The sequence below is a fragment of the Amphiprion ocellaris genome, chromosome 1 (assembly GCF_022539595.1).
Source record: "Amphiprion ocellaris isolate individual 3 ecotype Okinawa chromosome 1, ASM2253959v1, whole genome shotgun sequence".
Lineage (NCBI taxonomy): Eukaryota > Metazoa > Chordata > Actinopteri > Pomacentridae > Amphiprion > Amphiprion ocellaris.
In genome coordinates, this window is record NC_072766.1 from 40,621,010 (window position 1) to 40,647,343 (window position 26,334).

Here is a 26,334-nt window from a genome sequence, read left to right on the forward strand (position 1 = left end):
CAAATTATTTTCTAAAGCCTTTAAGTGTAAAAGAAATCTTAAATTTTTTTTAAATGTTATGTTTATTTACAGTTCTAAATTTTTAATGGTGCTTTACATTGGATGTATAAATAATTCATGGGTTATTCTTGTATTTTTATCGATTTTCTTTCTTTTGTATCTCAAAAGTACTGATTTAATTTAAAGTCACTGAAGTTGTGCAGCTCTCTAAATATATATTCTTTTTGTCTAAGTGCCCATAGGTTTAACCAATACTGGGAACAAAATGTGCTCTACATACTATATGTATTTTACTATTTTAATTTATTTTGCTGCAAATTCTCTCCTATATGTTGCAAACATTACCTGCAGTTCAACTGAAAGTTTCCTGATTTTTTGCCACATGACTCTTAGTCAGAGCTGAGTCATTCATGACTTTTCTGTTGCACAAACAAGTGCAGAATTATTTGTTTTTTACACAATCAAACTCATGCAAAGAGTTTAATTTTTGGCATTTTTTAAATTTTAATTTGATGCGTAAATGTGAGTAAAGTGATTTTAATGAAATATGACTATTTTAAGCTTGGACTGGGTTAATTTTGCTGATGGAACTGTGCATCACACATGATTAGTTTAAGGACTGCCAGAAAGTTGGAAATTCAACATTTTTTTTCACTATTTACTGTTTCCTTCTCTGATTAATAGTATTGTTTTTGTTAATTTCTAAAACAATACTATACCAAATATAAGGATCATGTCAGTTATTCCAACATATTCTCTTAGAGGAAATGATATCTGCTCGTTCCAGTTGCTTTCTGTTTCATGGGGTAACTTTTTCCGGTGCCCCAGAATTGATGCAGTGACATGCTCGGGCTGATTTCCTAGCAGATAATGCGCTGAAAGAGTGTGCAGCCAGAGCCTTATTTCATCCTCTGCCTCTGTTAACATAATCGGAACTACAAGGACAGAGAATATGTAATGCTATTTTCTGATTCAGAAAAAGCCTGAGCCGGGTTAGTTAGCAGCCCTTCAGAAAGTATCACTTCATGGTGCTTCTCCTCTCAGTAGCCTTCAGCAGTTCGTGCGAACCTGAACTCTTCTAGATTCTATTCTTGGATTCAGCTTCACCGCCGTCTGTCAAAAAGAATGAATAAGACACCTCAGCTGTAGCATTTTTACCATTTGGATGGAGGTGACCATAATGAAATCACCTGTGTAACCTCTATAAATTTGTCATTTGGTGTCACTGCGATTTGAATCAGACATTTACTGCTCTGATACATGAGCAGGTGTCATTATTATCAGGCTTTAAAGTGTAACGTAGCATCTCCCCTGGTGTCTAGCTCACCATGCCGTGATATATTTCTGTTTTGAGCATCTGTTGTCACTACAATCAACCATTAAACAGCCCTCGTGACAGCTAACTCCAGTTCTAAATTACCACAGATAAGCGCTCGTGCCGACCTCATGCTAATCCCAGTGAAGCTCTAATCCGCCGCTCCTCATGACCTATAGGTGCGCATTAGCCTCATACATACATTGTGTATTGTAAGGATTAAAACTGTGCATCATAATCATATTAAGCTGCAGCTAAGAGACGAGCCCAAATGTAAAATATGCAGCTCCAACGTGACATTTTGCCTGCAAATAAACAAACGCACGTCTCTGGGAATTTGATGTATATGCTGGAACATTCCCACCAGGTCATAACGCTGGATGCTGTGTCATTTTATGACCTTATTGGCAACATTAAAAGGCTGCATAAGTATGTCAGGGCTATTCTGAAAACCTGCTTCACACTGTGTCTCCGAAGTAAAGCAATTAGCCGTGTGAACATTACTTGACTTGCAGCACAGGAGATCATTCATTCACATTCATTTTTATAGTAGATTAGCATAAAATAAACACCCCGTAGTATAAAATGTTCTTTATTTTAATAGAATTTCCATCTGCCCAACCCTTCTGAAACAAGTATTTTAAGAGTTAATGAACACATTATCTTCAGAGCAGACCTTGACTGTGAAATTAATTAGACAACATAAAATCCTTAGGAGGCATTAAACTCCATTTTACTCATAAATATCGGGTATTGCTCAGCTGAAAGCTGGAAAATGGGTTACTTAAGGCAACAAATTAACAATGTCACCACTTTTAAGATGAATGGCGACGGTACATAACCTCGGGACTTGGACGGAGTGCTCGCGCTCACTGTGCTGCCAAATAGATAAACAAATTAACGTCGTCATTTTGGATGATGGATTGTTAATCTGACGATTTTCAGGGGTGCAGTTATGCACTCTGGAAAGCAGTTAAACAATCTGCTTAAAAAATATTACACTGGATATTCAATCTGCTCTTCAGATTGTAATATGTTCAGAACCCACAGCCACTGAAAGCATTACTATTGTGCCATAGCGTAAATGTACAAGGAAGAATAAAATACCGAAAAAATATGTATAGCGCAACATGTCAATACATTTAAATGACAAACTTACTCCGTTGGCCGAGAGGAGCACATACTCTGGCTTTGTTTTTCTTGCTCAGTGTGTTAACATGCACACTTGACCAGTTCAGGTAATATTCTAGGTACTAGGACTGATCAACACAGTACATTTGAACACCAGTTGACAGAATTCCTCGTCTCAGAGGACTAATGGAGATCCAAGCTGCTGTTTGAAGTTTTTCAGACGCGATTTCTTGAGGACAACGGTAGCAGAGTGCACAGAGCGAACTTCAAAACACAGTTTAATGATGTTGAAAAATAGTTAAAAGGCCACCGCTCAGCGACACACGACGGGTGGTGAGGCACACTTACGCTTCTGTCTCGAACCCACCAACTCACTACTAGTATTTTTTAAATTCCAAAAAAAAAAAAGCATCTTTTTGTGGTAATATTGCAGCACTCTGAACATTACAACTCCAAATATGACCTTCAAATTTAGTCTCTGATTTCTCCGTCTTTGTAATTTTAGGACTTGTTTCTTGAGTCATTATTCTGTCAAAGTGTTACTGTGTGTTCTCTGTCTAAAAGTAAAAATACTTGTGTCATACTTGTCAGTTGCTTGTTATGGAAATAAAGATACCTGCTTTCGGCTTAGATTTTCTGGTGGCAGAACTTCAGCTCTCGTTGGGGCTTATTGTGCTTTGTACCTCCATCAAAATGAAACAATAAAAGAAGCAGGAATGAGATCCAACATTCTCAGTCGATGCAAAGATCATACCTGAAAGTTAATCTCCGGCTGTAATCCATGTGCTTTGATCGGGTCACACACGCCATGTATCAGGTTGTGCGTGCATGTTAACATACTGATTGAGTATTGCCAATACAAATTTACAGAAATTTGAATATTTGAAATTCAACATTTGATTTGAAAGATTCAGTCCCTGAAGTAAAAAAAGAAAAGAAGAAGGGTATAGTGTCAAGATGCGTTTGCTGCTGTGCAATTTCTATCGCTCATAGACTGAGTACATATTCGAAGCGGGGACAGTATGCATCCCGACTGCAGTTTGTAAGCTTAAAACCTCTTATTTTTTTTAATGAGGTTCACATGATTTTCATGTTAAATTGCACCGGTGCCTCGGTCGGACTGGCCTCCTCCGCCTCCTCTTTACGTGGCACATATTCAACCTCTATACTCGACTTGGTGTTGTCTTTCCCTCTGCTCCAGAGGAACAATATTACAAGACAGAACAGGACCACTCCGAGGAAAGAGATAAATCCCATGGTGGTCGCAATGATGAGTGTCTTTACGTCGAATGGGAACGGAACTGTGGCCCGGGTCACGTTAGCGCCTTCATCGCTCGGCTGGTTGGAAATGAAGGCGAATGTCTTGTTTGGCTGGTGGGGCCAGTTTGGGGAGTAGCTATGTACAAACAGGTGAGCAGCTTTGGTGTCGTTTCCTGCTGCATTACTCGCAATGCACAAGTAGGTGCCATTGTCTTGGATTTGGGCGTAACGCACCTCCAAGGTACCGTCATTAGACACAGAAAGTCTTGAGCCCATAGTTTTGGTGGTGATGTATTCCTTCTTCGGGGAAAGCCACATGATCGCCGGGATCGGATTGCCTTCAGCCTGGCAAGCGAAGTGAACCGTAGTTCCCTCGTCCACGTGGCTTTCCTGCACCTTGTAATCCACGATCTTCGATTTCTGGCAGGTGAAAGAGTCCGGAGGGAGGATGTCGGGGAAATCCTTGAACTCTTTTCCTTGCACGACCTCGGGTGAAGCGCACATGGGCTGCTGCCGGTTGAAGTTGAGCCTCCACCGCCGACGAAACACCCACAGCAGGCGGCAGTCGCAGGCCAGGGGGTTGTCGTACAACGCCAGGGTCTCCAGGTTCCCCACCGAGTGGAAGACAGACTCCTCCAGGGTGCTCAGGCTGTTGCCAGATACGTTGAGCACTCGGAGGTGGTTGAGTCCGCGGAAAGAGTAGGGCTCAATGGCGGCCAGCTTCCCGCCAGTCAAATGAAAAGCCTGGAGCTTCTGGAGATTAGACAGTTGGTTCCCTTCTACGGTGTGAATCGGGTTGAAAGACAGATTCAGGAACCGAAGATGTCTTAGGTGGCTGATGGCTTGGTAGGGGATGACGGTGAGATTACAGTTTGTGATGGACAAAGATGTGAGGTTGAGTCCAAACAAGCATTTCGGGGTCATCGTATCCAGGGCAGGCATATGAGAAATCTCCAGCACTCGGAGCCGATACAGTCTCTTAAAGGAGTAATCCCTTATGACAGTGACGTTCAGATAGCGTAATCGGAGTGACAACAGGTTGTGCAGATGGCTAAGGGCATCAGTGGGCACAGCGGCCAGATTGCATCCCTCAATGTTGAGGCTCTCGAGGTTGCTGAGACCATGAAATGACCTGGGCGAGATGAACACCAGGTCGTTGTCGCCAACCTCCAAAGCCCTCAGGTTGTACAGCTCCTGGAACATATAGTCGAGCAGGATGACTATTTTATTCTCGCTAATATCCAGCTGGGTGAGGTTGGTGAGGCCCGTGAACACCCCCAGCTGGATGAGCTTCAGCTGGTTGCTGCGCAGACCAAGAGTCCGGAGGTTCATGAGGTTGCCAAACGCCCCGGGCTCGATGGAGGAAATTGTGTTTTCGTTGAGCTGCAGCTCCTCCAGCTGAGGGTAGTTAATGAACTCCTCGGGCCCCAGGGCCTTCAGACGGTTCTTGCTGAGGTCCAGCAGCTTCGTCTCGGTGGGGATGCCCTCGGGGAGAGCCGCCAGCCTCCGTCGGTGGCACACGACCGAACGCTCCTGGCCGTTGCAGTCGCATCTGGAGGGGCAACCGGTGGTGGATCCGGAGAGGACGGTGCCGAGCATCAGGATCAGGATGGGCTGCCAGCACGCCACCAAGTAGCTGTGCCCCCCTGCCTCCCCGGACACCATCCTACTGCTTACCTGTGGGCACATGGAAAAAGAACCAGCTTTTAGATTTTAATGGATTTCAGGAAGCAAAAGCTCTGACAGATATGGCTGCTTCCAAAGCATAGAAATAACAAGATCATCGACATGCCTTCCTGTAAAGATAAAATAAGTGTTAACAGCTCGATAGCAGCATCTGATACTGAGGAGTTTTTTCAAATTATTGGCACATTTCGGCTCCTTTCTCAAAATAACCCCCAATAGGAGCCGAACACACTTTTGCGTCACGAAACCTTTGGAAAAATGCTTTGCAGAGTCTTGAGAAATCACAATTCTGCTCGTGTTTTTTTTCTTTTTTTCTACAAAGATATAAGCTGCCTCCTCTCTCTCTCCTTGCATAAAATTTCATTATGGTGGCTTTCCTCACAAGTAATGGAATCAGCCAATCAATAAAAGGGCTTGGTCGCGCAGTGTAACCACCCCGCTGTGCTTCTCACTCCTGAGTGTTGCTGAAAAACGATTACTGCCAAATATCAGCGACACGTCCTCTCCGCTCGTACGGACCGCTTTTTAATTAGCAGCCAAAAAATGACACATCGCGTCCTTAAATGGCTTCCCACCCAAAAAAAACAAAACATTTGCAAACTTAACACATCCCGTGCCACAACTGAGCTGTTGACCTTGCAGTGATATGAAACAGATTGCTGCCAAGTGTTGATAGATGGAGGGAGGGAGATTGTCAGAGGACTTTAAAGCCCTTATTTGATTTTGACTCAGGGGCACTTTAACCTGGTAAAACCTTCAAGCTGTACTTCTCACATCAATCATGCAGTTTAAGCCACGGCTACATCTGTGGGACGCACACTTAGAAGAGCCTCCTGAAAAGTGATTTTGTGATTTATTTTTATTGAGCATCACCACTATTTTGTTTACACGGACTTGATCAATGCTTTACTTACGTATCTGAGCAAAAAAAAAAAAGCATCTAAATACCTTTAAAGTGAAGCAGCATGTGTGATAAACATACAGTTTATCTGCATTATGTGAAAAAGTAAAGAACAAACAGTGATGCATAGAAAATCTAAATTAAATTTTGCAAAGGGAAACTCCATTATGAGAGGTTAATACAGTCTCTGTCCAAATATTCATCATGTTATCATAATACGTGGGAGCTGAATCGACACTGCAGATCCTTTCCATAAGCCATTCACCACAAAATGTTCCCGTAAGAGCGCTTCAGATGATCAGTGTAGTGCTTTTTAGAACCTATTTGGCTGTCTACCATGCTGTTGTAGCTCTGCAAAAAAAACACCAAAAATTAAACTTGATAGTGGAGATTAGAATGATTCTGTTTTCATTGTAACGGTACAAATTGCACACTCTTAGTGAATTAAAGTCACGGCGGCCGAGGCGGCTCGGATCGCCGTCTGAGCTCCTCCGATGGAACAATAATTGCAGCTTCCATTTTCACTTCCACCGGAGCTGCTAATTTCAGCTGGCTGCGTATGTCAGACACTTTGGGAGTAAGTCCAGCCTGTATGGGGCTATTGTAAGAGGCATCCTGACAGAGTGAGTGTCGGTGACCTCCCACTCCTATCTCCCACTAATTACATGCATTTACAAATGGACAGAGTGTAGGCTCCTCAGACGTGGCGGTGAAATGTTTTCTAAAATGGACAAACTGCGCTTCGGTGCGTTTATGTTGTGTAGTTCAACTTGTGGAGGAACATATTCAGTGCAGAGAGCTGGTGACATGATTATCTGTTTGACACAGTATACGATTTTATCTCGTCAAAGCAGGGATGAGGAAGAGGCCTGCTGATGTCACCGCTAATCGAAGACAATCACATGCAGAGTCTTATTTTTTTCCCTCTTTAGCAGCGTTTCATGCATGATTTATGATTCAGAGTGTAGTAACGGCAGGCCGACTATCTGTGTAATCTGGCCTTCCAGTCCATATCTGCTCACTGTATCATCACTCTGCTTTGACCTTGAGCTGAAATTCTGAAAACAAAACAAGTTCCTCGGCTGCAAAACACACTTTACAGCTTTTACATGATGGAGTGAGCTTTAACATGCTGTTCTGAGGTTATTTTATCCCATGATCTATTGCATTCTCTGTCCCCACCCTGATTCTTTCCCTTCCTCTTTTTCCATAGCGTTGTGCAGGGGAATAATACGAGTGGACAAGCCTTTTCTCTCTGCCCTTTTGTGACTGCTTGCATTTTCTCTGCAGACCTCTCACCCTGTCACAGTCTTCTCTCAAAAGCATGTCTGGGCTCACCATTAGTCTCTTTTTGCCTTGAATTGCTGCATCTCCTCTCCCCCGTGGCGCTGCGAGGCGTCATACGGGGGAGAACCAAGAGGAAAGGTGTGCGCCTCTAATGGGTCACTGAATGTCTGCAAGCAGCATGCAGACGAATGAGCTCAGATGCATCAGTGTATGGATGCCCTGCAGCTGTTTTGCTTTTTTTCTAGCTATTGTTAAGTACCTTCGGTGTGCAGCGTGACGTTGTAAACACTTTTAGGATATTTACATCAGAGGGGTAATTGGGTGTTTCGAAAATAGGCAAAATACTGTAAATAAATAATGGAAAACCAACCAAATTTGAGCTGCAAGCTTTATTTGTTGCAAACCAATTTGTGATATTTATTATTTTCCCATAAATTGCACGCTATTTGCAACTTGTGCCTGCTGTCTTGAATTTTCAGTGCAGCTTTAATAATTTTTCATTTTGCTTTTACTGTTTGGACATTTTTTTCTGAGCAGTGCTGCTTATTGATCCATTTTGGCATGAAATCATATCATATGTCCTCTTGACTTAACCCTATATTGTACATGGGAGCATTCAATTCTCCACAAACACTCTTTAGCAAAGTGAAAAAGCTCAGTTTGTTTTTATTCTGCAGTATGCATTAGAAGAAAGGCATCTTCTTTAGTCAAACGTACTGTATACAGTGCACAGTTTCTCCCCCACGTTTCAAGCAGCATTACTTGCTTTTACTTTTGTTTATGACAGTATTGTAGTCACTAGACTCCTTTCACAGCTTTAGTTCTCTTCAGTGTACTGTGTGCTCATTAGCACACCTCTTATAGACTACATAACTTGTTGTTCAGTGGCAAACACATCCCACAGCTTTGATTATCCTGCAGCTGTTTAGAGAGTCGCAGAGATGAAACAAAAAGGAAGCTACAGCCGAAAAAGAAGGAGTAAAGTGAAGGATTTCAAAGATGGAGATTCTGTGTTTCCTACAGAATTAGTCTATTTGTGGCGGTAGCTGATGGCAAGGGAAGGCGGGGGTGAATGTTTGATGGAAGGAGGCACACCGACGCTTTTTTACATTTCTCAAAATATTAAATAATCTATAGGCTGCTGCATTGCGTATATTTTAATTGCCAAGTGCTTTGTGTTAAATAAAAAAACAACTGAATGTGATGTAGGTCCAGCAGGATGTTGTTGTGAGATGTGAGCAGCTCTCTCTGGGTTTGCATGAGAGAAGTTACCAGCAAGTGGTCGCAGCTACAGTGAAATGCATGTCGACACAGGTTGTAAAGTTGATCTAGTCTGTCGTAAAGTGCATAGATGTGTCCAGATTTCATTATCAGTTATTCAGCCATGTTTGCTGCCCAGAAAATGACATAAAGAAAGTTCATGTAACGCTGCGATGGCATTTCTGTGCCTCTTCTCATCGCCACAGAGTTGGTTAAATGCTAGTTAGCATGCTAGAATAACAACGTTTAGCCTAGGAACCAGGGATGTTAATGATTAATCGCTCTAACTGACATGCATGTGGGAAAATTAGCTTACAGATTAGTTGTATTACCTGGTTGCCCCACCAGGTGGAGCCAGAGGAGGGGTCACTCAGACTACAGCCGGTTCATGTTTGCAAAGCAGAGAGCATTGTGGGAGTTTAGCTAATAAGGTGCAACCATGAGAAAATGTCCTTTGATGCTTAATAGCTGCCAGCTAGCGCATTTATGAACCTGGCAAACTAAAGCGTGCTACTGTAGCTCTCCTATGAGACTGTATTGATAATCATGGATTTGTCAGTTACTGGTTGATTAGCCTGCAGATTATTGGTTAAGAAAGTTATTTTTTAAAAATTGTCCCTGTTAGGAACCTCAAACCTGATTAACTTCTTAGATTAAACTTGAGCACCACAAATGGGATCCCAGGAAAACCCGGTCAAATCTAAGCAGAAATAAGAGTAAATAAACAGTAGATCTAGGTGGATATACACAGATACACAGAGGGCAGCCTGTTGGAAAGTAAATAAAAATGTGGCTGGACAAATCTATCAAGCTACAAACTGTCTCAAATGGTGCCACCATCTTTGTGTGCATGTCTTTTTCAATAGCTAAAAGCTTTCTGAAGGCTGTTGTTGAGACTATGTAGGCCTGCTTTCATCGGTGCAATTAGAAAACTGTTCATAAAAATGTTAAATAGTGTTGCCTAAATGCCTTCATTGTAAACCACAATGAAAAAACTGAACTAATTTCAGCTCTAAGCTCAGTTTTATAAACAATCTCCAAGTGTGCTGGAGCTCATATAGTTTCATAATGAAGCCCTTCGCCCATGGCTGCTGTGCAGGTCTCCCGAGGCATGCTAGTCTGTGTCCACCTGGAGCTCTTATCACACCAATCTGTGCCAGCAGATCTCCCCTGGTGGAGGCTGCAACCAACAGGGACCAATGTTTCTCCCTCCTAAATGTCCCCCATCACCTCCCATCTAAGTGATTTACTCCTGCAGCCTGATCCGAGGATGCATATGGAGTTTGGTGCATGTTTTTTTTTTTTTTTTAAATGTATGAAGGTTAAGCCATTCATAAATCTCTATTTATTTTGTGTAAATGTGTGCCATGAAAATTATTACCTCCATGTATTCAAAATAAACCTTTTTCCTCCCCTGGCCTTTATTAAAAATGATCGATAGTTGTTGGTTATATCGACCAAAATAAAACGTTTTATCATCACAGAGTTGTCAGCTCTGTCGGCCAGCCCTACTGCAATGCATCAGTTTGGGATAGATCTGTGCAGGGCCTTTCATGACACTAACCATTCGTGCACTCACTGGATTTTTTATTCAGGAATTCAACCAGCCATCTTCTCTGCAGGGAAAACCCAGCAACAATCCCATGCATATTTAGATTCAGGATGTGCACAGAGAGGAGGGGCCGTTCAGACGGGTTCATCGTTGGTGTGTTTGTGAGAGGGCAGCTCCACGATGAAACCACATTTCACCTGTTTTAAATCATCAATAAACGAAAGAAAATCAATGTATGGCGGTCAATTGATGAAGCTGATACTGTGGCAGGCCGTGACAAATAAATCGGTGAATGGGAAACGCTACGATTGCTTCCATTGTGTTTGAGTGACAAATTTAAAGCAAACATTTAAAAGTCAGGAAGCAAACAAACAAGAAAACATTGTGGGCTGCATCGAAAGTGAAGTGTTTGTGGGAGATAATGGAGACAAGTCTTTTAGAATATCTTGAGACGGAACAACACCAGCCGAGTCTTTTATTATATCAGTGAATTTTCTGAAAGAATCGACATGACTGGTTCGGAAATAAAATAAAAAAAAGAAAGCCAAATATCTAGCTAGTGCAGATGTTGACATGTCCTAGCTTAATACACTAACAGGAACAACATTCCAAATATGCAATAACCTGCAATAATGTTGGAATAAACCCTGGCTGGGTGAGCACAGAGGCTTGAAAACTGTATGCAGTGAGGTTTGCCAGCTAATCAGCAGCCTCCAGAAGAACGAGCAGCCAGATATGAGAAATCCCATGAAAACAAATCCTCCACGGAAGTCAGAGTTAAAGGTAGCAACCCCTGCAAAACCTAAAGCGAAACTCCAGGCGCTGGCGGTCCACCATGCCAGGATCAAATGCTCAGAGAAGGACAAAATGGTTCAGTGCATGGGAACTACCCCTGCTGAGATGCAGAGACACACCTGCATGGGGTCAGAGAACCCTCCATCTTTCTTTTTCTGACAGAAGTATCCTCTTGCCTCTCGGGCGCTCGGCCAGAAAGGCGGAGACTTTTTGCCCCAGAAGCTACTGCATTGAAGATACTCACACCCAGGCTTATTTTTGGAAGCAGATACTGTCAGGAGGACTCAGGATAATGGTAGCGATCATTGGGGAGGACAAGCAAAAAAATGTACAGAGGATTCTCTTTGAAGCAAAAATTAAAGTGTTTGACCATATTTAATTGCCTGTGTCAGTTTTCATGTCTACGATAATGCACAATAGATCCTCACGCTGTGTTTCTCTGATAGCCCAGTTCAAAAGAAAAGGATCGATTGAAGTTCCAAAGAAAAATAAGTTACCGCGGAACTACTCGGAACACTTCATACTAGGGATGTTAGTGATTAATTGATTTACTGCCATTAATAATTTAACCAATACAGCAGAAGACAGGGGACATGCATGTCTGGAACAATATTGTATTGCTGAACACTGCAGTCACTCACACTATAGACAGTTTATTTAGTCAATTTTAGTGGATTGTGCACGTTTAGCTGGCAATGGGCACCATGACAAATGCTTCTGTGGTAGTTAATGACCTCCGGACAGTGCTCACCTATTGTAGATGCACTGAAATCTACTGGGAAAGCATTTCTATAGTCACGTTTGTGGATAATATCCAAATATGATTTAATTTGGTTTATTGGCATGTGGAGAAACATACATAGTAGATTTAATGAATATTAAATCATAACAATACTCAATATCAGTCAAGAAAATTCTTTAAAACTTACATCCCTACTTCATATCCCATAATGCATAATAATAAGGGAACAGAAGCCCAAAAATTTCAAAGTTGAAAAGATTTACATCAGTAACGGGAGCGTTTGGAGCATTGTTTTGTAAAAATAATTTAATCAATACAGCAGAAGACAGGGGACATGCATATCAGTAGAAATACTGTAGATTAGCTGTAGTGCCTGGTTGCGCAGGATTTGGAGCATAGTTTTTATTGAATCTATCCTTCAGCAGTATTTTTGCAGATTTATTTTTGTGAGGCTCTTTAAGAGGCAGTTTACAACAGCTTAAGAGAGGTGTTATATTATGATATATTGCAGATAACTTTATGTTGGCACAAAATAAGGCCAGGATTTAGACTGACCAGTATACCAGTATCAAAGCTGTACCAGAATTGACTTTTGAAGCACAGCTTAATAGATACATAAAAGACCTCAAGCTCAGCAACAAACCAATAAAGCAAACAAATCTAGCCTGAAGTCCTGGTAGACACCAAAGCTCTTGCACTTATGCTGAACAGTTTTCAATTTGACGCTGTAGATGAATGGCCTCGAAGATGGCAAGGGACATGAAGCGATCATGGTGGCCTGTTCTAAACAAGCAGCTGTGGTTAATGGAAGAGAAAATAACACTGTCTAGTAGACTTTTCCATTTGACTCCGTCCATCTCAACACTGAATTTATCCAGTTATCAGGAATCATGACTCGTGGTGGTGGTGAGGGGTGTCTGGCCAAGCAGGTTATGGGCTTTTATATATAATACTTATGTAATTTAACTGTTAGTGTCAGTTTTTTTTCCAATTTGCAATCATTTTTCTCCAGTTTGAAGCAGAACAAAGCGGTAATTGATGTGAGCTTTTAGCATCGAGCGCTTCAGTCCATTTAAGCGCACACCTTGATGATGCACGTGTGCTTTTGAAAGGGAATTGTTGGTGCTTTACTACTGCAGTCGTATGCCCTCTCATGTTGAGACTGCTGACGGCGTGCACACCTCCACAGGACCAGCGCTATGTTCAAAGGCCCCCTAAGGGCGCCGGCCAATAGCAAGTCAGTCGGAACTGCATCGTCCTTAACACGTTCATCCTCTGAGCCGCTGGTCTGGAAATAATCTGCCTCCAGATCAGAAGGCTCCTGTCGTCACATAAGTGGTCGGCGTGTTCGAGACTAATCTAATCATCTCTGATAGTGCTTCTGAAACAATCCAATGAACCTTTTTTTTTAAATTTTTATGTTGCAAAACATCCATCAAATCTGTTCAACATTTACATTTAACATTTGTAGATACAGCTTAGTCACCATCTTCTGTATTGTCAGTCAACGTTATAGTGATTGAGGCTGATTTCTGTGTGTTTCCAATTAGACGTTGCTGTTTTTAGTTGTAGGTTAGAGGCACAAAAACATAACAAAAAGAAAATTCAAAGCAGTCGGAGTTCTGAGCCGACACCTACATGTCACGCCCTGAAGAAGACTCCCGCTGAAGCATGTGGGTGTCAGCGGCGCTCGAATAAAAGCTTGTTTACTGCACGCATATGCTCTCACTGATTTCTCTTAACCTGAAGCTTGGTGTCAATCTGAATGCTTATGGCGTCAACGGTGCTGGATTTGTCCTTTAAAACACGACCATGAAGCATCGCCCAAGATGCTGCAATCCTAGACATAAAGGCTTGAAGCGGGCTGTTCCCAAACACCCAATGAACAACAAATGGAACTCAGAAATCTTCCAATATGTTGACATTAGGTTTACTGAGCAGGGGAACATTCCAAAATTAGTATTACAATATAATTACATAGACGAGTCATTCCAGAATTGGAGGACATTTTAAGTCCCACCCATCCAAATTTAAAATAATCCATTTACAAAATATCAAAACATGCAGTTGTTGTGTAAATGTACTTGTTCCGAGACCAAATCTAAAAAAAATATATTTTAAAAAATACCAAAGAAGTCTGGAGTTCCCCTTAAAATGCCAATTTTCTCTTGTCCCAACCCCCTGATGACCAAATTAAATCTCAAATAAAACAGTTGAAATAAAATTGAAATCTCCTTTTTTTGGTATTATTTTTCTCATTGATATATCTTGTAATTGTGGGAATATTGTTTTTAATCAACATAATATTCTAAATAATAATTACTATGCATGTAACATGTGTTCCACAACGTGCACGCTACACTGTTAGCATAACATTCTTAGCTTTTTTTTCATCACGTTGTCAGCCTTGACTGAAGGTCTCACTCATATTATACCTCATCTTAACAGGATCAGACTAATTCTTTGGACTGTTTTCCATCAGTCAGTTTGTCCTCTTGGTCAGCAGTAACAGCTAAATATCTAGCTTCTACTGCTGAGAAAAAGCTCACATTAGCATGGATTAGCAACCCTGTTACTGTGATTAGAGTAGGGTTAGCAAACAGCACAGAAAACATGGAATAAAAATGGTGCCATTGATGTGGAAGCTGAGCCAATCAAGCCTTTGATAGTTTATTACTCATTATTGATGAATATAGAGCAGAAAACTATAAAAGAGAAGGTTTATTTTTCCAAAATTTTGAAGCTCAAATGTCCTCCAATTCTGGAATGATCCAAATACACTGCCGTTCAAAAGTTTGGGGTCACTTAGAAATGTCCTTATTTTTGAAAGAAAGGCTATTTTTTTTCCAGTGAAAATAACATTAATCAGAAATCCAGTCTAGACATTGTTAATGTGGTAAATGACTATTGTAGCTGGAAACAGCTGATTTTTAATGGAATATCTCCATAGAGGTACAGAGGAACATTTCCAGCAACCATCACTCCTGTGTTCTAATGCTACATTGTGTTAGCTAATGGTGTTGAAAGGCTCATTGATGATTAGAAAACCTTTGTGCAGTTATGTTAGTACGTGAATAAAAGTGTGAGTTTTCATGAAAACCATGAAATTGCCTGGGTGACCCCAAACTTTTGAACAGTAGTGTAGATAGACACTTTATTCATCCCCTTGGGGAAATTCAAGTTAGCTGAGTTGGAGTTAGCTGGCTCACAAAAACCTAAAACCTCCAACTGAAGCTGATGATGTGGTTGCCAATTTTCTTTGTTTGGTTTTTTATCTTCACACTCGAGTTTGTTGCGTCATGTAACTCTTCTTCCTCCCATAATGAACCAATTGCATGCTGTGGACTCCAGTCAAGAGGAACAGATTGTTGTAATGGAGAGCTATAAAGACTATAAAAATTAATTACGATAAGAAGCGCTGTTACCACAGATGATGTTAGTTAATATTTTCATTTTTCCACGTTTATTTCCGACACGACAGCTGCACATTAGAGCTCTGAAATGTCAACTTTATTCAATTAAACACGAAACTCAAGAGTTGCATTTAGCTCTGACACGTAATGAAGAACACGTGGAAATCACTCTAGCTCTTGGCAGAATCAAAGTGAAAATGAATATTCTCTGTGATAAATGCCAATAGACTAATAATAGACTCATCTGTCTTCTATCAGCAGAGCAAAACGGACCGAGCAGCTAATCAGGATCAAACATAAAAACACATTCATGCATTTTCTGCACCACTAACTGAAGACAGCTCAGTTCCTGTGGCGAAACATTGCTTCAGGTTTAGTTGTCCTGCTGTAACTACATGGCTTTGTTCAGTGCACTTAGTTAAATATAGCTCCTACAGCTGGGAACCTGACGGTCAGGAGAAGACCTGGTGAAGGGGTGACATTACCATGGAGATTACCACGCCAAGCGAAATGAGATGACATATGTTGGGAGTCTGCGCTATATAAATAAAACTGAGCTGAATTGAATCTAGCAGGTTAAAACAGAGCCACATAAAAATGACGGATAACTCTGGTTTTAGGCTCTAAATATCTTGTGAACCGCTATAATAGAATCAATATTAGTGCCGTCAACAGCTATATAGCCCCAAAACAACTTATTTCAACTTTTTCATTTGTTTTTTGATATATAAAGCTCTATTTTTGAGTCACGGAATGAATTTAAAGTTAGATAGTTGTGAATTTGTTTGGCAGTTTTATGTTTTCCATTTTGTGGACATGTTGATGGTAAACTACATGAGTTAGATTGGCTCAGATGTCTAGATTTCAATGTGCAACCGCCCTTTAAGGAGCAAATGCAGAATGTAGGTTCATCATTATGTGACAATCGGCATTGGTTTGTCTGTCTGTCTGTCTGTTAGCAACATTACTCAAAAACGGACTAACAGACTTAGATGAACTTTTCAGTGAAGGTCAGAAATGACAGAAGGACCAATTGATTAGATTTTGGCAGTGATGTGGCTTATAGTCTGGATCCATGGATTTGTTAAAGATTTCTGTATCATTACAAGATAGCAGCACAGCATCACCGTAACCATGACAACAAGTGAACACTATGTCAGCTGCCTGCTGATGATCACATGATTGTGGTCCTACTAAAAATCCACCACTGTGGACTTATCAGGACTTATCCGTCAGAAATGATCCAAGGAACAATTGATTAAATTGTGGGGTGTTTCTGAATCCCATCAATTCCTGCTGCCTGCTACATATTTAGGTCACGTGATTCGGTATCTGTACATAACGTACACATGCAGAACACACGCCTGTGCTCAGTGCAAGGTCATTTTGTTTGTGGGTTCATCTATATTAAATGGCCGCATTCTATCTTGCTGTGATTTCTGATCATCAATAACTAACAAACAAATGCTGCATTTCTGACACAATGCCATATGGGGGAATGAACAGCCTTGGCAGAGTACTGCGCTCTCTAAGTGCTTTTCTTCTTTATCAAATTGATGGTTAAAAAACATTAATCTCGTCCTTTATAACTTGTAAAATTTGGGTATTTTTTATCTGGAGACTCAAAGTTGGATTAATGTGACTACACTCAAGGTCTACAGCCAATGTCATTGCAATGAACCAACACTGCAAACACAAAGTTTTGACTCATGAAAACACTTCTAGGTTTATGTTAAAAGTAAACCTGCATTAAACAGCCGACAGATCCAGAAACCTGAACAGAGGCCTGAGTAAAACCATAGCTCAAGAGCCTTCAAGTACCGCGGTGTTCCTGTGAGTAATGCGAGCCAATAGAGCGTGGCCTAAGGCCGAGCCACGCTTACTGACTCATTCACTATGCATTTGGATTTGACACTTACATTCCTCTGGACTCTTTTCCTGCTCGTGTGAGAAATGGTCCAGTAATTACTTTCATTTTAGAGCCGGTGTGGCCTTTTATGTAGCGGCTCTCTTTGGGTCGCTATACGTCCCACCGTCACCGCCAGGCGCTCGATTCTCCAGCTCCCGGTCTGCTGCTTCACACTGGTCAGGTAGCGTACAAACAGTGTGTAGGAACTCCAGAGTCTTTTGAGCTGGGAGCTGCTGCCCACGGCTTTATATAGGGGGTCAGTGGGAGCCCATGGGAGCCAACCAGACAGGCTGCTGAACCGAAACAATTAACCGGAAGAGACTGGAAGCGGCACAGAGCTGCAGATTTGTTCTCTACTTTTTTCTTTTTGCAGATGTGGAAAATATTACCAAATGGAGAATTAATTTGCAACCCAAAGACATTTCTTCTAATGCTTTTTGTATTTATTTAGTCAGGAGATGGGCAATCTGTCTTTTAGACTATTCTAATTGTTCATTCCCCTTTGGCCCAGCAGACCGATAATTGTATTCCACTGACGTCTAATTAAAGACATCTCGCTGAGATATTTACATCCTGTTGGACTCAGAATCGACACTATCAGTCAGATTGGCGTTTAACCAGCTGAACCCTGCAGCATGCGTAACCTTTCGTACAGTATTACCATGCAGATGGGCGTCTTGGCCTGCCGACTGTCTAAGAGTACCACTACAAAAGAGGTCCTTTCTTCATTAACACCCATTCATCCTGAAAGTCAAGTAGGATAAGCTGGAAATTACACAAACCTTTATCCCCGACTCGCCATCGGGGAATATGAGATGTTTTGGGCTGAAATTGAAAAGAAAGGGCTAAATGCCATGCTAAAGGCAATTCTACCTTTGACAAGCCACTTACAGCCCGTCACAGAAGGAACAATGAGAGATTTTCTCACTTGGGAAATAACCAGTGGTTACAGTGCAAACATGAAGCTGGAATGCCGTGGCATTTTTAACCGACACAATGAAACTTAAGCTATTCAGTTTTCGAGCAACGCGTTCGGGTTCCCTCCTCAGAGTTCCTGACCTCTGATTCTTTGAAGGGAGGCTTCAGCCTTCATGTTGAAAATAAGGTGTGAAGTTTCCATAGGCTTAATTGCTTACTCGCCGGGTCCTCCGAGCTTTGAGAATACAGAGCAATAACTCATTGTGTCCTTTCTTTACAGTGCAGAAAGCAGTCCAGCGGGTTCACAAAAGAAGGGGAGGGGCGGATAAACGAGGAAAGATGCTCTCTGCGAGTTTTGCGCTGTGATCAGATCGGTTTTCTGTTATTTTGTGCCGGAGCTGGAAGCCTCCCCAGGTGCATGGCGATGAGGCAGCCTCGGGCCTCCATCCCACTAGCCCCCCGACTGGCTCGTGTTTTGCATGAAGCTGTTATTATTAAATTTAAATGAGGAAGGCTGCAGCAGAGCAGCAGGGCTGTGACCTTCGGAATACATTTGTCGAACGCAAATTTGAGTATCCTGTGACGGATCTGCCTCCGTCTGTCACCTCTCCATCCAGCAGACGCCGAGCAAACACCCCGTCTGGCAGCCGTTTCCTCTTCAAAGTAGATGATGTTTCCCATCATGTAGCGGCATCTTCATTCAAGACGGATCCGGTTTCAGAGGACGCGTGAATACAAACACCCTGAATATTCTCCGGCTAGTTGTCTCCTTTCTGGGCCATCACAAACAAACTATTGTGTGCAGGAGTGCCCTGATTTTAGCTGTAAATAAAATGGGCTATTATTAGACACCAATATAAAAAGGCGGTGGCCATACAGAGGCTTCAAATGAAAGTGGCATTATTCAGTCAGTGTCGTTCTCACTCACACACGGCAGCGAACTCTGGAACAAATCGAGCCATTATCACAATACGAGGCCACATGTGGCTTGAATTTCCCCGCAAATATTGCCGGTTGTTCTTTCCTCCGATGGACGATTCGTCAGCCTCGCTTCATTTGAAATAGAAAGAAACTTAAATCCTACTTTAAAGAAGAATTACCTCAGCTTTCATGATCCCCATTTGATCTTACCAAGAGGAAAATTGGGTATTTTTCAGTATTATGTAGAGTAGTACATCACAGAACGTATTAAGCATGTGACAGTGTGGAACAAAGTGCTGTAAAATAAAAAAGAAACGTGCTTTGATTGTGTCAGGCTCCTTTACGCTTTGTTTGGGATATGGCATTCGCTCAGGTATAACAACGTATAGTGCAGTAAATTGGCTCTTTAAAGTCACGAACATTCCTGAACTCGCTCTCTAACCTTTTATTCAGCCAGAAATTATGTCTTTACACCGCTAATGTGAAGCTGTGAATTAGAAATAATGCAGACCAGATAATGAATTTGTATTGACATAATGAGGAAAATGTTTGCAGGCATTTAGCAAGCTGCAAAAATGTTGATACTGAGCTCACTGATGCCATATTTATTTATTTTCCCACTAAAATATACAAACTCACAATACAATATCTGCTCAGTGAGACTTTTTGTTACAAAAAAAGGTCAATTTATTCAGTTTATTATGCTACATAAAGTCAGAAATGTCTTCACTGCTGCTACAATCCTCCCTTTGTTGCCTAAATCCAATCAAAAACCGAGTTGTGGATGCAAACCCTGTCCTCTGGAGTCGACATGCGACACTTTGTATGCCCAGCCATCCGCCCCGACAACCTCCCCGTGACTCCAGATAAAGGTCGCGCCTCATTCGCTCGGTAAAACATTGCCTGGGAAAGTAATCCAGCCGGCAATTACTTGTGGCACTACAAAATAAATGTGAAAATGATTAATAGGGAAGCACATCCAGGACGCAGCGTTCTTTTTTTCCTTCTTTTTTATCCCTGAGATCTCACGGTTAAGGTTTCACTCCACTCTGGTTGGTAATATTTCTCATTTCAAGAGCGCTGTATCTATCAAAGACATGAGCACACTTGGAGCTTGAATCCTACAGAATCCATGACCTCTCACACATCAAATAAACTCTCACAGAAAGATTCAACATAGCAGATTTTTTCGCTAGAAGTTGTGGTGCTATGGACCGGAGCGAGCTTTAGAGGCTTACAGGTACAAATGTCCTGATTTACCGTGGCTTTTCAAACTAAAAGCATCTGAATTCTTGTTTGGACTTTTACTCTGTCATTTTTTTTAACAAACAAGTCCATGTACGCTCAAAATAATCAACTGAATCTCGTCCTAAAGGCCTCATAGTTTAGTCATGGCTTTTAATGCATTCTGTCTGATCAATACATCGTCTTCACAGGACACATATCATTTCTGGAAATGGTTAGAAGTGTGCAAAATGGATGCCACCCTTTGCTCCTTCATTTAAAACATCAATATTGTTATATAACATGCATATTTCTTCTGACTACTTCATATTAATTAATTCCCAGAGAATCTTCCCCCGGCTGCAGATCTCCTCTATGTTGCTAATCGTCTTTTAGTATGTTATTAGTTATTCTTTCAGTCTTGGTTTTGCAGCCTCGACTTCGCCTTCGTGTTGTTGAGTTTCACAGCTCCTCGTCAGTGTGGTTTAAAGCTGCAGCAGGCAGTTGCTTCTCTGGAAAAAGCTCTGATGAAGCCACTGGCTCGGCAGAAAGGGTGCTGACCCGGCCAGAAAACGTACAAAAATTGAAGACAAAACATGATTCAAAGCTGGTTTTCTTTATTTCGCCTCTCCCTCCGTGGGCTCTGTGTGCAAGGCCAACAAAAGCAAAGCTCCAGTAAAATGGCAGCAAGCAGGGCAGTGTTACCTCTGCAAAATACCTCCAGCTGGGAGGTTTATACTGTTGTTTGCAGCAGGATTTCAGCTGTGTAAAGAAGCACCGTGTCTTTCTGGAGGTACAACGCCAAGACTTCCTTCCACCAGTGTCCTCTCCTGTCATACCTGCCAACGGTGGCTGTGTTTTAGCTGTGATTTTAGATGCTTAGCTCTCGTCCCACTGTGCTCCACTGATTCGTTGCGCTGCCACTTTGTTTACAGACATCAGATTCAGTTAAAAAAACAACAGTTTCTATATCAATGCAGCGACGGGCGCCTCTCTTTGGTCCTGTTTCGTCGTCGTCAGCTCCCGCTGTCTTTCTTCAAGTGTGTTTTGGCAAGCAGAGCTGACACATGCAGGCGCCTCCAATCAACAGCGACAGCTTATGTTACATATATAGATTTCATTTTTCTCATCACGCGAAACAAAATTTAGAATTCATCGAACGAATCATGTAATAAATTATCGCCCAGCCCACACCCAGCAGCACATGACAGATGGATAAAGGTGGTCGACCGTAAAGCAGAATTTAGCAGCTAAAGAGCCAAATACCACTAAAACAGAGCCAAAAGGAAGGAATATTGCATTTCTATTTCTAAAAATCTGACTTGAATCGAAGGTTATTGTTGCTTTTTAACTCCTGAAGCAAGACTAGATGCTTAAATTTGGCCCTAAGGATCACATATGTGTCTAAGTTCAAATATTAGGGAGCAGATAAGGAACTTTAGGTTGCAAAGTTGCTTTACTTTATACATATTTATGTGATTATTTATCCTTTAATCTGTTGAAACTTTATGCTCCGCTATAATGAAGTAGTTATTCTTAGCTCTGAATGTCAAAAACAGTCTACTCAGCAGAGTTCATTTTGGCACCAGATGTTGATTTAAATTTTAGTCTTTTGATGACAATTTGACTTTTAAAGCACAAAATCTTGAGACATGTTAGCCTAGAGTTTGTCAGTGACATATTAGCCTAATTTTTTGTTTTACAGCTTCCATTTTTGTGTATTGTTACCATGGTTACAGGCATTACTCAGTGTTTTCTGTGCTGCTGTGATGCAATTAAAGGATTCTTCTTAGTTAATCCAGTTAAAGGTGCAGTCTGCAATTCTCCAGAAAGATTGTTCGTATGTAGACAGTTAGCATTTTCCAGATTTGTTGAGCATTTGTTGCTCCGACTGCCTCTTTTACCCGCATAGACCGGCTAACTGAACCGGGAGAAGATGTTTGCTAAATTTGACAAAAGTGTATTGGATTAAAATCATAAAATCTACTTTTAACAAACTAGGAGTTGCTTTATTTTAGCTAGCATTGCTGCAGCCACTAGAGGGCAGCAACATGTGTTCATTACTCCACCGAGGAATGCAGCAGAGTTATGTGACGATCGGCATACGTTTGTCCTTATAGTCTGGATCCATGGATTTGTTTAAGATTTCTGTATCATTGTGAGATAACGGCGCAGCGTCACTGTAACCATGACAACAAGTGAACACTACGTCAGCTGCCTGCTGATTGTGATCCTACTACAAATCAATCACTGTGGACTTATTGGGACTTAAGCTTTGCAAATGATACAAGGAACAATTGATTATATTGTTAAATTGTTTGTTTCCGAGTCCCATCAGTTCCTGTCGCCCGCTACATATTTAGGTCACGTGATTTGGTATCTGTACATAACGTACACATGCATAGCACATGCCTGTGCTCAGTGCAAGGTCATTTTTTATTAAAGATTTTATCCGTTGGAAATGATAGAACGACTGAGCAGCCTTGGCGGAGGACTGCGCTGCTCTTCTTAACACTGTGGTTATTGTCTCTGTTTAGCTTAAGAAGAGATGCTAAATGGTTGGATAACATCCATACAGTTTGTTTAACGAGCTTGAGATGACGCACCATAATTAATCCTGGAACTTGACGTGAGAGTTATCAGACTAAAAGTGACGTCAACACCACACGTGTTGCATTAGCAGCGCTGGCTAAGTGTTTGCTGCTGCCTTCCCACATGTTTGTAGCTCATCTAAGCTGTTTACTTGCATTTTCTGATAACTGTAAAGAGTTTAATTCATGAGCCTGTTATTTTCAAGAAGCTGTCGTGTCAGATAATGCAAGTACAGCAGGTTTAGTAGAGAAAAATGGACCAAACACAAGAATTTTGTGCAGCGGAAGAAACTTTCACCAGTCAGGAAGCTGCAGCTTGTGGTTTCACAGATGCTACAGGTCACTGAATAAGACATGAAAACAGTGTCATCGGTTCAAAGCAAACAAAGAGAGGCTCCTTGAGCTGAGTTGTGTAATGCTTCATATTTGTACATGTGCTCCTAAATACATTACAGTTCACACACATCTGTTTTTAGTAAAACGCTCACACCGTGTAGCCCTGCGAAGGTGCAAATAGATCAGTGTATGCTAACAAATTTATCCAGCGATAATTTGATAAAAGCATCAGTGATGGAGATTTGATTTTTAAAAAATGTATTTCGTAGTCTTAATGAATACACATTTAACATTTGCATCTTGTATAATCAAATCAGTGCCAATTTCTTGTGAATACAGGCTAATTAATCGTGTTATAAAATAGCAGCAGCAGTGCCGCTAAGCAGCCAGTACAGGTTGTGCAATTCCCAGCCTTCACACATGCTGGAATCCATACAGACATCCAAACCTCACAAACTAATATTTACAATATGTCATGTAGATTGCAATTCAGATTTCTTGGAGACGGTGAAATGACTCAGATGCAGCAATCAGAAATTCCCCTCATAAACATGCCTGGCTCATTTCACTTCACTGGATCTGTGCTGACTAGTTTGGAGCTGCAGACGTGCACACACAGTGACACGCAGAAATAACTACTCCTCCAAAAAATAAAAAAAAACTTGAGCGAGGGAGAGAGAGATTCCAATCAGCCATCATAACCTGATTACAGGGGCCCAATTAACAGCTCTGTCTAACCCATAAAACCTCTACGTGATGAGCGGACCCTTCACTGGGAGCCTGTCGGGGTCTGAAGCTTGCAGAGGACGTTACTACACTGTTCAAAAAGCAGAGAGGAAGAGTCGCCCTCATAGTTGTCTGCCTGCTGGAGCGTTGCAGCCATGATTATGAAGATGCAAATACGACGGGCAGCGGGAATCAAACTATGAGACATTGTTCATTTGGCCTGCATAAATAATCAAACTAAAGTCACCCGCCCCCATCCCCCACAGCCACCCTCTCCATCAACGCTACCCCATCCATCCATCCGTCCATCCATCCGTCCGTCCCTCCGTCCATCCATCTGTCTAACCTGTGGCAAATCAGACACCTGCATAGGGTCCCCGACTGCCACTGGAAGTGAACAACCGCACAAGGCTCCACTGGAAGTGTGGACGAGTTTTCCTGGCATTTGAAAGAACATGAATGTTAATGAGCAGATTAGGAGGCAGCAACAAACCGCCCTGGCAAAACACAAAACACACACTCGTGCTGAGCTTCACACCTTTAGCTGTGATAGAAAAAGCCAGGACATAGGTGTTGTTTTCTTTGTTTGTTTTGTTTTTTTGCAAAGGAAGCACGCAGAAACATGCAATAAAACCTCCACAGAAGACACGCATCAGTACAAAAACCACATAAAAATATCCAAACTACACATACTGTACATTCAGATGTTACATGCTCCCATCATATGTGTGATCTCCTCAGTGCAAACACAGATTGCATAGCAGAACAGCAGAAAATGAAACCCTTCTGGATGACAAAGCACAAATAAGATGTGGAGCTGCTCTCCACAGTGAATGATTCCCCCTTCTTTACATCCCTTCCAGTCGCCTGCGATGCAGTTTTATTCCTGACATTAATTTGGTCCCCGGCGATCCCCTGGCCCCACCACTGCACCATAATAAATCTGATCCAATGACTCCGTGCTCAAAGCCCACCATAGAGACAGAGTACTTACCAGGACTGTCATGCAGAGAATTCTAATTCAGGCAGCTCCATGTTGCCAAGGAAATTCAAAATGCCTCCGAAAGCATGGAGACGGGGATGCGGGATCGGAGACGGGCTAGATTCAAACGGGAAACCTGGATTCTGCGTGCAGAGATGAGAATCCCTCGTCGGAGGGGCATTTGAGAGATGCCTCCGTCCTCTCCAGATGCGCTAAATCCGGCAGCACTGATAGGCTGACATGTAAACACACGGGCGGCTCTGCTGGCGCGCACACGCTCACATACATGCTGCACCTAGCGGAGAGCGAGGGGAGGGGGGAGGAGGGGGGAGGCGGAGGGAGGAGGGGGGAGGCGGAGGGAGGGAGGAGCTGCAGTGCACTGGCAGGAAGACAGGCGGGCGGCGAGCGGAGTTGAAAAGAAATGGAGAGAAAATGTTCCCTGATTGCACTGGAAGCATCCCCTTTTCATATTTCCACTGTGGGGGCTTTTTTCCCTCCTTGTTTGTGGAATGCCTGGGATGGTGTGGAGGTTAGAGAAGGAGAAGGGATGGAAATGTGGAAAAATATAGATAAATAAATAAATAAAGAAGAGGGATGGAAATGAGCAAGTTTTAAATAGGAGGAGCAGAACCTACAGGGAGCAAATGAAATCCAGCTTCCTGCAGTATGCAAACCCTCCACCGCTTAACCAACTTAAGACGGCGGCGGATAGGGATGGATAAGTGCTTCCTCTGTGTTGGAGATTTCTTGCCAGAGTTGAGGATTATCGCCACCCACAGTGCAAAGTGAGGTAATCATCAGCCGAACTCACCTGTGCTGTGAGGAGTGGGTATTGGGGGCGAGAGGCACTGGCTTAGCGGTGCTAATGGGTATAAGGGGCTGGCGGTGCCAAGGAAGCTTCACAGTCGGGGAGTGTTTACGGGAGATTAGAGGGCTGAGGATTTAGTGGAGTGGTGGTGGTGGTCCTGGTCACTGAATGAGCCGCGAGACAAGTGCTCACACATCCCTATTTTGTTTTCTGCATCTGAGTCTATATTTCATTAGGGTTTGGATTCTAATTACTTTAATTTTATCAAGTCTTTGAGAAGTTTCCACATATACCTACTTCACGAAAGTCCACCCGAATGTTGTATTAAATCTATGAGACAAACATCAGTACCCAAAGCTGAAGACAAATAATTAATTCATTAGAAAAAAATATATGCTTTGTTTTCTACATTTGATTCTATATGAAATTATGGTTTTGCTTCTAGATACTTACATTTGATCCTTTCTTTGGGAAGTTTGCACATTTACCTATTATGCAAAAGTACACATGAATGTTCTACTTAATCTGTTACACAAACAGCAGAACACAGAGCTGAAGACAGACAATTCATTCATTA

The 26,334-nt window shown here is 42.0% G+C and overlaps 1 protein-coding gene across 1 annotated transcript; it reads right to left on the reverse strand.

Annotated features, from left to right (window-relative positions):
* Positions 1-1,891: 1,891 nt before the first annotated feature.
* Positions 1,892-25,264, reverse strand: lingo1b (leucine rich repeat and Ig domain containing 1b). Its single transcript, XM_023274372.3, has 2 exons — positions 24,962-25,264; positions 1,892-5,383 (listed from the first exon to the last, which is right to left on the reverse strand). The coding sequence occupies exons 1-2, from the start codon at positions 24,971-24,973 to the stop codon at positions 3,524-3,526; spliced, it is 1,872 nt and encodes a 623-aa protein (XP_023130140.1). The 5' UTR covers positions 24,974-25,264; the 3' UTR covers positions 1,892-3,523.
* Positions 25,265-26,334: the final 1,070 nt, after the last annotated feature.